The sequence below is a fragment of the Synchiropus splendidus genome, chromosome 1, assembly GCF_027744825.2.
Source record: "Synchiropus splendidus isolate RoL2022-P1 chromosome 1, RoL_Sspl_1.0, whole genome shotgun sequence".
NCBI classification, from domain to species: domain Eukaryota; kingdom Metazoa; phylum Chordata; class Actinopteri; order Syngnathiformes; family Callionymidae; genus Synchiropus; species Synchiropus splendidus.
This window is the reverse complement of record NC_071334.1, coordinates 13052111-13067556: the sequence shown is the minus strand read 5'-3', so window position 1 is coordinate 13067556 and position 15446 is coordinate 13052111. Positions and strand designations below refer to the sequence as shown.

The following is a 15446-nucleotide window of genomic DNA, read 5'->3' as shown; positions in this document are numbered from 1 at the left end:
GAGGATTTTAAGTGAGCTCAACTGTCCAGGGAGATGGAGGGTGTGAGAAATAGGTGAAGGCGGGTGCAGGCGGGATGGAATCATTGGAGAGAGTCAGGTGTGATGTGTGACAAAAGGGTGTCTGCAAGGATGAAAGGGAAGGTGTACAAAAGGGTGGTGAGGCCAGCAATGTTGTATGGTTTGGAAACAGTGGCACTGAGGAAAAGACAGGAGGCAGAGCTGGAGGTAGCAGAGATGAAGATGCTGAGGTTCGATCTGGGAGGTAGCAGGATGGATAGGATCAGGAAGCAGTAGATCAGAGGGACAGCACATGTGGTCAGGTGTTCAGGAGACAAAGTCAGAGAGGCTAGATGGAGATGGTTTGGACATGTACAGAGGAGAGAGAGCCAGTACATTGGTAGGAAGATGTTGAGGTTGGAACTGCCAGGCAGAAGGTGGAGAGGAAGGCCAAAGAGGAGATTGATGGAGGTGATGAAGGAGGACATGAGGTTTGTAGGTTTGAGAGAAGAGGAAGCAGAGGACAGGGTAAGATGGAGGAAGATGAACCGCTTTGGTGACCCCTGAAGGGAGAAGCTGGAAGGAAAAGAGGAAGATGAAGAGTCCAGCATTTAGCGTTTAGGAATGGAGATGATCATCGTCCTCCAATGAATGAAAGAGAAACAGAAAATTTGTATTATGGGGCTTTTGTGTTTCAGTGTTGGGTAAAGAAAGAAATATAGGCTAGATTTGAGACACCTGAGAATGAAGAGAGACTGGAACCACATCTGACCTGCTGTTAAAGAAGTGGCAGCCAACGATAGCTCAGTGGATATACTTTTGTTTGGCCTCTTACTTAGTGTTTACCATTGGTCCCATTGTGTGTTTGGTTGTGACACCCCTGAATGTGATGAATGTTGGGCTGACGGCGATGATTTCCTCTAATGCGATTCTAGAGCTGCAGGTTAATGCGCCATGTTGACAGTGAGAAGAAACAAAAGCACACAGGCGTTTATGCAAATACACTTTCACACCCGAAAACCAATATCTTTGAGCGGGTGGTGCGGTTGTGAGTCTGCAGTTTGAGTGGGACGAAGCCGCAGCGTCAAAAAAGTGAGGAGCTCAGAGGAAAATTGAAGCCCCATAATGGAAGCGTAATGAGCTTAGTGTCAGAGTCTCGCAGACGAGCGGGAGTGGGGGGACGCAGGGCGGCCGTCACCCTCTCTTACCTCAATTCGCCGTAACGGGGTTTAGGGAGCAACAAGCAGATGCAGCTCTGCCCTAAACAAGCTTTAGAAAGGCCGAGCGCCTAATGGACGGATGTGGGTGGAATGCAGAGCGGTGAAGCGATCGCTGGTTGTCAATTTAAGAGATTTTGCGACATCATGTCTCCGACTCGGGCTGAATACTCAAAAAGGTTTTGTCATGTGTCCAGTCAAGGTTTCTTCAGGAACCGGTCAGTGAAAATTTGGAAAATAAAATCAGCTCCAATCCGACCTGGTGTGGCCAAAATTTAGGAACCTGAAGTATCAAAATGGATTATCGTGGATTATAGAGTGTCTCACAAGCAAAAAAAAAGATTTAAAAATAAAAAATGAGCTCAGGAAGACTAAAAACTGGTGTTATGTATCAGGGGCGCAGGTGTCAAACTGCATTTTACAAGTAAAAGTACACCTAGTACGTACAGTCTTACACGATGAATCTCTGGTCTACATGGCGAACAGAGGCTCACTTTTTGTCATTCTTCTTCCTCCATGAAGGCATTTAACAGAAGGCCTCACTGAACAGATCAGGGTGTGGGAACACTTGAACATGTTGGTGTATGTCAAATGGAGATGGTGCTGTGGAAAAGAAGTTCCACAAGGGGACAATCAACGACTGTTTCGTTTTCTGCTTTTGGTGTCAGTCTGTTCAGCTCAGCCCGGGACGTGCAAGGGATGACTACACTGCCTTGAAGAATGCAAGCCAAACTGAGGCCTTTCCAGTTGAGTTAGGGTAAGGATTGGCACATTCATGAGTTACTTCCAGCTAGCTTTCGCTTAGCTCACACCAGACCTAGTTTATCCTGTGACTGCAATGTAGCAATGTAAAGAAGTTTGATTCCAAATGGTGCTGGAAAAACGGATGTCCAGCTCCACAGCGACCAGTGTTTGGTGCGAACATAGCTTAAGGGAGAGTTCTGGTGAAGAACCTATGTTTGGACACTTTGTCTTGGGAAACCGAAGATTCATTCAGTTATGAAAGTAGATGCTGAGATCAGTCGATAGAAAATCGATGCCGTCTATGCTATACCAAAATTTATGTAACCACACGAAAGCAACAGCCAAATAAAAGTTGAAGATCATCTTCTACGTCTTTATGTCAGAGCAGAACCCAAAAAGTTTGACTTAAACAGTGGAGTTTGTAGCAATAGTATTGCTTTTTATGAAAATCAGGAAGTAGAGACACTCATGTCAGTTCAGCAGAGTGGCACCAATGTCGGGGCCCGCGTGGCCGTTACTCACCCACAGAAGCCGAGACCAGAGCGTTATCTAACGTGGTGGTGACAGATTTCCAGAGAGGCTAAACAGCGGGTGTATTGAGGGGGGAAAAGGGCAAATGTGGAAAAGTCAGTGTTTTTAAGAAAAGGATTAATCGGCTCCCAAAGTGCATGTGTGTCTTTCCCAAGCTTTATTTAAGATCCAGATTTAGTGTCATCTGTCAGTGTGTGTGTGTGTGTGCGAGAGACAGTGCAAGATGAGGCGGAGAATATGCTGATCCGAGGGCTCGACGACAAGCAAAGCAGATTTGGACTCAGACCATGTGCTATTTATTTTTGGACAACATCCAGGTCTTTTATGGGACTTAAAGGTGCGGTCGGTAGTGTGTACGTTGACAGAAATCGGACCTGAAAATTCCCTTCCTCCTGCGCATTCAAATACGTCAAACACTGGGAGGAGTCATGTTTTGGAGATTTAATTTTGATCAACGACACAATATAATTTAGAACTTAAATCCTCTGAACTTGAATCCTCAAGAACAAACCGTCGCTAAACAGGAGAAAGTGAAGATGCGGTCACCAGCAGTCCTTCTTCTTGTCACAGCTACCATCCCAAACACAAGTAAACAATAAAAACCACCCAATGTAGAAGTTCAATGAAAACTTTCAAAGTCTTTCTGGAATGACTGAACAGAAGAGCATTTTCAGATCCACAGGATGAGCAGTGGGATGAGGGTGGGGGGGGCGTAGAGGTGCCTTAGCCTTTGGGAGCCGTGTACTGACGCAGCAGAGAGGAGATGGCGCTGGACTCGGTCACCTCCTCGGGAAGTGAACCCTCCACGTCTTTGATGGAAGGGTCGGCGCCAGAGGTCAGCAGAAGCTCCACGATGTCCGCGAACTCACAAGCGGACGCTAGAGGGAGAGACAAAGGATTCAACCAATGAAAGAGAGAGTAACAGAAACATTGCTGTGGACAAGCTTCTGGAGCTGTAGCCGAAACTGGTGTTTCTAATGCCACTAGGAGCAGACAACTGCGTTACAGTGGTGTCCAGAATTAAAACCAGTTTTTGAGGGAATCAAGACTTACTGTCAATAGACAAAGCTGCAGTGCAAGTTCTGGTCAACCTCCTTGTTTACTCTGACACTTTCTTACTCCTCAGGTGTAGCAAGTTTCTACATCGATTTTGCGGCGTCTCACACATACGGTAGCTTGAGGATGGAGATGTTTGCAACTGTATCTCACTAAAATCACGGATTCTTCTCACACTTCCCTTATGACCATGTTGTATTTCTATGTCCACTTCATGTTGAGGTGTCGGAACACCTCCAAGGCGGATGGAATGCTGGGTGTTGATCATGTCAGCTGTGCTCAGTTCCGAACAATTCAGCAGCTCCAGTTAATAAAGAGTTCATTCAGAAGTTCAGATCTCAGACTGAACCTGCATCTCCTCGCTCACCGTCAAACACTGAGGGAGGGGAGTGTCACTGTTGTAACCGAGTTAGCAGGGGTCCACTCCTCGGACGTTCCCTCATGAGTGCTCTTCTGAGTCGGTCTCTTGTTGCTTTTAAAGAGCCAGCGATGTGCTCCGTCATGATCGCTGATGTCAGCAGGTCCGCTGATGGACAACCCTCAGCTCCGAGGTGGCTGGTGCGATGGTGGACGACGATGATGATGCGTCAGAAAGTAGCCACTGCTGAGTGAACCACAAACACTCAGCGGAGCCTTGACGTTTTCGGCGGTGAACCTTTTGCTGCTCCGTGCACTTTTATTTATTTAGCCAGCACTTGGGCGGCACGTGGCGGGTGTCTCGCCTGGGCCTTGAGCTGTAAAGAGTGGCCAGCCCTCGGGGGAGCAGTTGAGGAGGAGGACAATTTATGGTGAGCACTAAACCCTCAATTAATCACTTGCCAGCCGCTGTGGCCTGAGCAAAGAGAGGTGGAGATGAATTTCCATTCTCTGCTGTTTGTCTCTTGGAGTTCATCGCTTATGTTTATTAGTCATCTTTTTATTCCAGATCCTGGTATTTTCCCTACATTAGTGTGTGTGTGAGATATTCATGCCGATGCCAAGCAGCCAGCTGGTCGGGACATGCACGCTCAGGGAGGAGCGTGGAACCGCCCCTCAGGGACGTGTTGGTTGGGGCAGCAGCAGGTCAGCGGAGTCTGAGGACCCGTGCTGATTTCCTCAGGGAGGCATGGCGATTATTACATGGTACGCAGAGAACAAAACTAGGCCGGCGTCCACACCAACATCCACCCACCCACCCACCTGTGCAGCAGAATGTAGCCACTAGCCTCATGATAGGAAGAAAAGGATCTCACTCCAGGAGGTAAACATTCCAGTATGGAGCAGATTTCTGGGGACACCAGTTCTGGAAACAGGGTCTTGCTGGAGGACATCATTGTCGGGAAGTGATGGAAAATGATATAGCATATAGTGACTATAGAGTCTTCGTGACTCAGCGACAGTATAGCGGATAAAGTGCATCCCTGTGTGTCACAAGGTTGCTGGTTCGCGTCCACCGTATTTATTTTAAAAATTCATACATTTTTCCGTGGTCCTCTTCGAAATGTCAAGCGGCATAGACCGATATTTGCGCGCCATTTATTTTACTTACTTACATATTTTTACATGGCTCATGCCACCAATAACGTGGCCCCGGTGTGTGTGTTAGTGGCACTGCAGACTGGAACATCTCATCTTCACTCCACTGAATTAAATGGACACGCCGATCAATGATATATAATAATGTATATAAATATATAATAATGCGCAAAACAGATGCCATACGTTTAGTTTAGGTAATGACAAAGTGAAACAAGTTGTGTTAAATTGTGGATCTGATGATGAAGTCTGAGGACCGTGACTCTCATTGTCATTGAATGTGGGGTGGTGAGGCGCATTGGTTACATTTCAAAGTTAAATGCAATTCAAAGTCTTCGACCAACATCTTGAAATTTCTCCAGAATAGCTCTTACTTTTCTGACTAATTTTCGCGGCTCATGTGGTGAAGAGCCTCATGAAAGTAGGCCGTGGGTTGGCCAGGCCTGTCCTACACACCGAAACCCCTTTCCTGCGTTTCCTGCAGTTATGGGTCCACTTTGTTTCTAAGAAGTTTTCTGCACTCATGTTTTGAATATGTCCGTGTCCGTGGGCTTTACATTTCAAAGTAAACATTTAATAACTTCTTCAGTTTCAGTGCTCTTTAAAAAGCCTTGGACATCCTGCTGAACAAAACGGAGACCAGCTCACACACACACTCCATCTGATCCGTGGCCCTTCATAAAGAAGCCATGTCGCTTCCTTCGGAGCAACATTCTGTTTGGGTTGGAAGCACAATATCACTCTCCAGGAGCATCAGTGCTACACCCTCCCACAGATGCAATCTAGAGTGAACTACCCGGGTCAAGATGAGGATGACAAAAAGCACTTTCTAGGAATCATGAAGACCAGGGAACATCTTACCGTAATGTAGAGCCGTCTGTCCTTCATTATCCTGCGAGAGAGAGAGGAGAAAACACGTTTAAGTTTGTAAACAGCTTTGTTTACTGCTGATAAAGCGCTGTTGGGGCACCTGTCACATGATACCAAACAGTTTTTGCAGCTTTAGCTGTTTCAAGTAAATTAAAAACACCATCCTGGCTGACAAGCATGAACATAAGTTGTGGCAGTCATTTGAGTGTTGAGAAACTAAGGTCTTATAGGTTTTATAATGAATGAATCACAATGAATCACCTTTCAATATTTGACACCAGAAACCATCATGGGCGCTCAAAACCAAAAAACAATTTACATCTCAACTTTACAACAGATTGAAGGCGACCAAACTTTCTTCAGTGATTGAAGTCAAGGTGTGTTTGGGGGATGGTATTTTTTAAACCGGTATTTTTATGGGTTTTTCACATAGATATACACAGACTGACAACAAAAATAAAAAGCCATTACACATTATGCAACTCCACATAAAGTAGTAGTTGAGCACCCTTCTGCTCAACAAAGTGAAGCAAAGTTTTCCACAGTTCACTTCTGCTCACCCTGAGGTCATTTTTGCATCCATGGATTAACTGAAAGAAGGTGCATCCATTGTTTTCCAGAATAGGGCAATGGACCTCCTGGTCTGTAGAGGCAGAGGCTGTTTTGCAGTTTGGATGCGAGTTATCTGGTTGAGGTTTATATAATGCAGACTAATAACATTAACTTACAAATCTGTAGACAAAGAGTTGTCATGAGGAAGCTACTACTGGCCTTCACTCATTTTTTCCGTTCCGTCCGGCTCCAGACTTCTGCTTCAAGTCTGTAGAAGTCTGTCTTTGTAGGTGCTTGAGTTTGGACACTTAAGTCTCAGAAGAAAGAATAAAAAAACAGAGAACTCGATACTCAGTTGGCATCAATCCCATGATCTGTGTTTGAATTTACGAACTCCATGTGCCTCTCGACAAAACATATACTTAAAGGAGGGTTGACAAAGGGACACGAGTCAGATGCTGGAAGACATGTCTCACAGCTGATGCATCTAATCCAGAGGTGGTCAGTTAAAGGGCCACATTACTGTTGTGAGGGGCCGCCATGCCAAAAGAAAAAAAAAAAGAAACGTGACGGAAAAAAAATCTTCAGTAAAGAGGACGAAGTGAACCATCAAAGATTCAATCGAAGCAAGGATATGAAGAAGTGCAAATATGGCATGAAACCTATAAAAATATTCCATTTAATATGTGATTTAATTTGAATATAAACAATAATAAAACTATTGCAAAGAATATCTATGAAATATTAAAAGGAAATTTTCTTTCAATCTATTTTGAGGAACAAAAAATACTCACTAAAATGGCAGACAAAAAAAATTTTAGTCCTGAAAAAACAGTCAGAAAAATGACTACTGATCAGTTGTATAGTTTTAGTCTAACATCATGAGGGCCGCAAAAACACAGGTAAAGGGCCGCATATGGCCCCTGGGCCGCACTTTGCCTAGGTCTGCTCTAACCTGACTAGTGCTGCGTTCCAGTTACCTGGCAAGTTGAAGCTGGAAATTGTGTCACAGCCGAGTTCAACATGCTGCAGTTACCAAAGTCGGATGACAAGATATCAACGTGCACAAAGGGAATTCTCACGTGAGCCCTGCTCAGATACTGGCAGCATCTATATTTGCCACTAGAAAGAAGCTGTATGAAGAGGAAACACAAGTTTGCAGAAAGTGTTTTGCCATATTTCATTGATGGTTTAATCCGAGGATGCCATCTTGGACTGTATACTCGAGGTGGACTGAACACAATCTTGAAATCTAACTCCAACAGAAATAGGTGTTTCAAGGTCATGATCCACCAGGACAAGTACACACTCACTTGCCTAGCGTGATTTCAAACGGCAAAAACAAATGTCAGTGGTGGAGCGTGTGTGTCGGCACAATGTACGGCAACAGGAGACGGGCATCATCAACAGAAGATTCAGTTCTTAATCACTGCTGTGGCCCGTCTTTGCACCTCATAATGATGATGGATGGCCGCGCTGCTTCCTCAGTTCAGTCGGCGCACAGTTGTCGAGCCAAGTACAATGGCTGCAGCCGCTCCAAGACAAATTAAAAGGCTGCAGCTCCTGGTGACATTTCCTTCCATGTCGTAAAACACCAGTGCGGAGCAAGGACTTCTCAATTATCCGAGGAATAACAGCCGAATATTCATCTGATTCATTCAGTCATTCCCGCGTCTCCTTTTCAACCCCTCCTGTTCTACTTTCTGACCTCCACCTTCCTTTTCTCTCATTGTCCAACAGTCATCTTTGTCTGTTCACTCCTTTCCCTGCCCTTTCATTCCCACGTGCACCTTGCTCCCTCCTCTGCGTTCAGGCTCCTCCTCGATCTTAATACCTTTCTTTTCATTCCCTCTCCTGACTTCCCAGCTCCTTCCCTTCCTTCCTTCCTTCCTCGCTCTTTGGCTCGGTGCAGAGTGATCCTATTGTTGTGGCTCTCCCTGCGACTCCGGGGCAGCACTTCGGGGACCTCCTGATTGGATTAGAGCTTTCTATTCCCTGCGGGTGTTTCACAGAACACAGATGCAAATCACCAGCGGTGGCAAGTGTGGCGCAGCTAGTGCAGGACAACAATGCTGTCTGTCTGCCAGTCAAATCACAACATGTGATGCATCGCCAGCGTCACGCTGCTGGGTTTCTGATGCGTGAACTTGACAGATAAAGTGAAAATAATTCTGCAGCCATCACGCACACACCGTGAAGACGCGTCCACTTATATGCCTCGTATTTGAGTCCACACAAACATTTGGACTCCTCAATGAATTTTTTAGGAACCAATTGACAATGTAAAAATGAACACTGCAAGAGTTATGGTTAAAGTCCAATATTTGCGTGCTGAATGACGAGTTACATTTATTTCATTCTCTGACACAGGCCACTTTGAAGTGGAATATCACTTAATTCTCTGACCCTGCTTTGATGCTTCAATGGTTGCGGTGCACTATGGCACCTGAGTGAGCGCTGGGTTACAGTCAGACGCACAAGATTTTTATTGCCATTGTCAATGGGGTTTCACAGACTAGGACTGCACTTTGATGCGATCGACCATCTATAACAGATATTATATGACAGGCCATCTGAGTTTGAAAGGTCTTACAAACACTAACAGCATTTATTTTGATTTCCATCCAAAGATGTTCTCCTGTACTCATTTGATCGACAGTATATAGACCAGGCCCAGGCAAAGTGCGGCCTGCAATTCCTGTTTTTTCATGGCCCTTTTGACGTCAGACTAAAACTATAACTGATATGCTGTATTTTTTTTTAAACTTTTTTTTTTTCCTTTCTCTTTCAGTCATCACCACGACTTATAGCAAGTTCTTGTTTTAAGACTAGAATTTTCTTCCTTTCATTGGCCATTTTTGTGTGTTTTTCTTGTTCTCAAAATATATTGAAGGAATATTGAAAATATATTTTGAAATGAATTGCCTCTTGAACGTCTGGTTGACAATTATGTTATGGTATGAACTAATGATTAATATCCTTACTTACATTTAATATTTTTAGGTTCATTTTGTCCTTGTTACTATATACTTTTAGAAGTATATATTTTGAATATTTTCCCGTCATGTTTCGCAGTCATTGCTGTCTTTCTTTTGATGATGGCCCCTCACAACAGTTACGTTTTCTAATGTGGCCCTTGAGGAAATGTAACTGCCCACCTCTGATATAGACAGACACCTCATGAGCAATTGAAATGGCATCACTAACAGACAAACTCAAATGAGATGCTTTAGAACAGATGATTCTTAACCATAGGGCCGGGGCCCCTGTTTGAGCGGCGAGTGCCTCCTTGAGGGCCGCTAATGTTTTTTGTTTCACACCTTTGCGGCTGTGAGGGCCGCGAGATGCTCAGTTTTAATACATTAGCCACGTATGGTGGCAGTAATGTGTCACTGAATTGACTTGACAGCTGCAAGTCTGTGATAGTTGCCAACTATGGAGAATTTTATGAAAAGAAAAAAAATGATAAAGAACGTGATGCTACTCCCCTCCAACAGTAAAAACTGAAAGCAACTGTTGAAGCAGTTTTGAAAATTAATCGGAATATTTTATTGCAATACTTTCATTTACACTTACACATATCTTCTTTTGAGTTTACAAAAAAAATATTTTTATTTTATGATATTTAGACATGGTTTTATTTTATTCTGAATTTAATTCAGATTTTAAAATGTTCTCAACAGTTTGCATCAAGAGTATTTTTTTTAGTAAATATGATGAACATGACTTACACCTGGTTCTGTTGTTGGTTGGACTTTTCGATGACAAATAAATGTCTTTGCTATGATCACATGGTTTCATGTCATTTCACAAGGTTTTGGTTTGTTTACCTGTAAATAGATTAAATATGGATGGAGGAATGAATCTGTTCTATTGAATGGGCCCTGGGTCCATTTGTTCTGGGAAAGGTGGGCCCCGAGATCAAAAAGATTAAGAACCCCTGGTTTAGATGGTGGGGCAGTCCACTATCAACAGAAAGAAACTTTCCAACGTCTTGTGGATCCAGATGATAATTTATATATTTATAATAATCTGTTCTTTGTTCTGCCATCAACATTTCCTGAAGATGTCATTGGAATTTCTTCAGATGTCTGTTAGGTATTTTGTGAAGACACTGACAGAGCAACAAACACAGATGATCCCGTCACTCGTCTACCAACTTCAATGATAGAATTGTGACTTGTTTGTCAAACATTCTCTTCCAGATGGTTGAGATATTTACTGCCCCTCTCTTGTCCGCTGCATCAGTCCAAGGTTGTTTTTCATCACAGTTTTATATTCAAATAAACAGAGAAAACCTCATGTAGTCGGGTTTGAAAAAGGCGAGATTCTCCAGCTGATCATGTCTCTGTGGCTCTTGTCTGTCACTCCGCAACATCAATTTGAGAAAAGCAAAGAATCCATCTTCTGTCTTCGGACGAATCCAGTGTAGCAGTTTTTGAACAAGTGAACGCTTATTTCTGTTACAATACTTAAAGCAAATACAATTTTTCATCTTACATTTTAGAGTGATTGAAAAGGAGCAGAATGAAGAACAGTTCTGATGCCTGTTTTTCCCTATTTCCTAACTCATCCTCTTCATGACGATTGATGGGAAATTTGGTACCTGGGTCTTCTTTGAGTGGGGGATTGTAAGTTCTCCTTCTTCTAAGTTCTTCACATGTACTTGAACTAGTTGACGAGGGAAAAACGCGCACACAGCCAGAACTAAAAAAGTTGACTGAACAGAAGTTTTACGTTCGATTACACTGATATGTTTAAGTTTAGACACGTGTTTTTACCTTACACTTGTTTTGTTGTAAAGAGTTAAAATCTTTAGCTGACTAGTGAATGTTAGGCTACATTAACACATCTTTAAAGGAAGAAATTTAACACATTAAAATACTGTTTTGATTGTGGCCTGTCCTGGTATCAAAATCAAATGAGACTTATGGGGCTAAAAATCAGAAATACTAAAGTCACCAAAGCGCTGCAGATATTCGCAGTAAGGGTCCACAACAACATCACCCAGACATGCAAAGAGAAAAAACCCAAAATGTGTGTGGATCTGTGTGTGTGTCCACGTCTCTTGCATGTTCATGTGAGGGGTCAGCGGCCTGTCCTCTCAGCCTAATGCCCAGGGATTCAGGACAGAGGCTTGATGGAATCACAGGAAATTGGATTGTCTTCCATTTGCTTTGGAAGCGCTTGGAAGAGACACTTCCTCCCATTGCTCTCTTCCCCACCTTCTTCCACACTACCTGCTACTCTGGCATCCCCCACCCCAACCACTCCACCGCACCCCCCCTTCATTCTATCCCATTATAGAAGCAGGTTACACAAAACCTGGGCTTTTACATGTCGTCCAAAGTTTCCCCTGCCAGTGCAGAAATGCAGTGCAGGATGTCAGCAGAGTGCTGGACACAGCAGCTGCCTGCACAATACTAGCAGCAGTGTATCAAGCTAATGGGCCGGGCCAATATGCTTAGCAGCGGCTTCAGATTGATCTCCAAGTACAATTGCAGTTTCGCTGAATGCAACGTCACACCAATCTTTCATTTCCAGCAGACAAATGACGTGAAGCAAGAAAGATGAAATAGAAGGCGAATGAATGGAGCATGTTGGCTTCTCGGCCACATGGCTTCAGCTGTACGCCTCAACCAATTTCAGGACGAACGAGTCGGGCTCAAGAACAGACGCGCGGGTCACAAAAGATGTAATTGATGAGCAGAGAATCAAGTCTTTCTGAAAGGGTGAAGGTCAATATGAGTGCACAGATGGAAGGATGAGTTCAGGCTCAGGTCTGCTGTTTCTGTTCGATGCTTAAAAATGAAGGGAAAAAGCAGCAAGTGGCAGCAGAGTCAGTTTCGTGACAAGGCATCACTGGGCTTGTGAAGAATAAGAAAAGTCGAAATAGAAAAATTATGACTATAGAAGAGAGGGTCTACAGTACATAGCCCTCTTTTACAATGATTAGCCATAAGATTATGACCACGTAGGGCCAGCCCATTGTAGTTAGGCTCTTGTGTGTAGCTATTGTGGGGATACTACACATCCGTGGCCTAACTTAGAGAACACTTCAACAAATAACTCAAAAAATATATTCCATCATCTGATGGCTCGACCCTAAGCCTATGCCACTTCTTCCTGGTCTGCCAGGGGGGCGCTTATCCTAGCTCCTACAGGGAAAACTTGTGGTCTCCATGCAACAATTCATACACCAGCAATCAAAATGACTAAAGGGAAAACTATACATTTATATAATACAATCTGTTTACTTTCTCTCTCTCTCAGTAACTTCTCTTTCTCTGACTACACAAACTTAGCTGGACTTCTCTCTCAGTTTCCCTCCCCCGCCTGGCCTCTTGTCCCTCCGTCTTTTGCCCCTGACAGCAACATTAAACAAGTGGGGAAAAATGGACAAGCAATTATGATTTATGATCAATGCATGCAGCAGCTGCTGACTTTTATAATGACAGTGGTTGGGGGAGGGGAGAGGAATGGACTGAGCCAGTGTGTGCGTGTGTTCGTGTGTGTGTGTGTTTGAGGCAAAGATGGGGGGGGGGGAATCGATTGGGGACTGGGATCATTGGCATGCAGATTCCAGCAGATAGCATTATGATGAGCAGGTGCCATTAATCAAAAGCATCTAAGCAAGATGAAGGAGATGAAGACCCTCTTCACTTCACCAACTCCCATTTGTACGCAGGACAGCGAAAACCAAAATAAACCCAAAACACTCAAGAAATTTAAGAGGAACCCACAACAATCTGGGCTTTCTTTTTTTAAGAGTCTGCGCAGGTGCAGCCTGGAGACCAACACATTTCAGCTCATAGATATTGGTATCATTACCTCTCCAAACACTATAAAATAGAAAGCAACTTTATGAAGACAAAATGAAATAAGGCAGAATCTGGTTAGTCAAATATACACATGCTATTTTAGACGCAACAAACACCATTCAATAAAGGAAAACTTCTTTAAACGTCAAAATAATTGAAACGCTGCTATGATCTTTATTGCACTTACTTTGTGTATGTGCACTTGACAGAAATTTTAAACAAGTTTTAATTTTATTTTCAAGCAGGATATAATACAGCTGACATCAGTAAGACACTCAGAGGGAGTTTAAATGACAAAGCCGGCTTTAGGTGGGGAAAGAAGAGGAGTTCACCCTCAGCCGTGTTGGGAAAGGCCCCGGAGTTAAAAGGATGTGTGCAGCGTGGCCCGGCCCTAATTCAATCTGGGTCTCCACCGTGAGCAGGGAGCACTAACCTCCCCACTCAGCCTGCGAGGCGTCATGTCCACAGTCACTCTGTCCTTCACAACACCTGGAAATGTCCTTGAACCACATTTTGATCATATGTTTCCATCCGTGCTCTTGGTGGGTTCTGATCAAGAGCTGAGTTGGAGCTACAGTCACATGACATGACCGCAGAATAAATGATGTGCAAATGATGCGTGATCTACACCGTGATCACAGGGTCCAAAATGGCTTCAGGGTCAAACAATTTTACCAGGTCTGAACCCTCGACGCCTGCAGACCGACGCAGCAGAGAAAATAAGCCCTATCTGTACGTCAACATGAAACAGCACAAGGCTGCGTCTCTTTATTTATCTTGCTTAAATCGCAGAGCTCCACCAGCTGGCCATCTTTATCAGCATCCGATTCCTCCCACTGCCAAACGTGCTTGTTCCCGCGGGACACCTTAGCCTCCATTAGAGCCATCAGTGCAGAGGATAGGGTTGAAGCCAAAAATTAACATCGCCAGAGGCCCCGGCTGTCCTCCTGCGGCTCATCGATGATGTTTAAAAAGAAATATATGAAATAAATAAATGCCTAAAAGAGTATAATATGAAAATCAATGGTGGCGGGGGCTGAGTCTGAGGCATTTGGAGTGAGGGACTCATAAAGCTGAGTACTGTGGGAGACTGATGGAAGGCAAAACACTTACTTTGTTTATTCTCTCTCCTCACCCCAACCTCCTCCCCCCCACTGTCTGTATCCAGCTCTCACCCTCTCACTCTCTCTCCCACTCTTGTGTCTGAAATGGTCGAGGACAGCTTTAATGCCCCTGACAATTTATGTGGATGGTTAAGAACGATGGAAATCAAATAGTTGAGTGTAGGCAAGGCCCAGTGAGTGGCCAATAAGAAAGAAACAACAGCTGATGATGGCAAAGAGGACTGTTACCTGCTGGAAAGGCTCTTTAGGCTGCGCTATTACTGTCAAGTCACCGCTGCTTTTCTGAGTGCTGATATTATAGATTCATGGCTGTATCTGTGTCTGACTGCTCCTTTTAACACAGCCCTCAAACAGCTTTCTATTCATCAAGTCCAGCTGAAGTAAAGCCGTGCAGTACAGTACTCCCTGAAGAGCAGCAAAAGTCAATGCGTGCGCATGATTCCTTCACGGAGATCCTTTATATTTAGGGCTTCAGCCATCATCTTGGTCAGCAGAGACACATTGATGCAAAACGTTCTGAATGAAACTCGACTGGCTGAATATGGTAGAGGACACTGCGGTGTCAGATGAAGTGGCCCTCACAGGTTGATACAAGGCGGCATGGAGCGTAGCGACGCAGCGACAAACCCTGGAATATGACTATTAAGCTGGAGGAAGAAGGAGAACTCGGTAGAACGTGGTTATGCTTTATTCTTTCAGGTGTCACCTTGACCCGGAACATTTTCTTGAGCTGCCACTGCTTATATAAAATCTTATTAACCAGATCATAACCTTCTGGAGAGGATGAGCAGACTGTACTTTCAGAAGAAGCAGCGAGATAATGGGGTGAGAATAGTGCCAGCTTACATTGGCAGTGAAAAAACTGGCGAGAACAAATCGTACTGGAAATGGAAATAGAAACTGGCAATGGAAAAATGTGCATCAAAAAGACAAATCACATCAAAGATGTATATATATATATATATATATATATATATATATATATATATATATATATATATATATATATTTTTTTTTTT

At 43.8% G+C, this 15446-nt stretch overlaps 1 protein-coding gene across 2 annotated transcripts in view; it reads right to left on the bottom strand.

Moving 5' to 3' along the window:
- Positions 1-1048: 1048 nt before the first annotated feature.
- The window catches only part of acbd6 (acyl-CoA binding domain containing 6), a 32477-nt gene continuing 18079 nt past the window's right edge, over positions 1049-15446 (bottom strand). The window contains exons 7-8 of one of the 2 annotated variants that reach the window (XM_053875454.1): positions 5922-5952; positions 1049-3367 (exon numbers count right to left, since the gene is read on the bottom strand). In XM_053875454.1, coding sequence (XP_053731429.1) covers positions 3213-3367; positions 5922-5952 — 186 coding nt within the window. In that variant the 3' untranslated portion in view covers positions 1049-3212. Of the gene's footprint in view, positions 3368-3393; positions 4147-5921; positions 5953-15446 lie in introns of those variants that run through there. The other variant, XM_053875479.1, reaches the window with a different exon arrangement.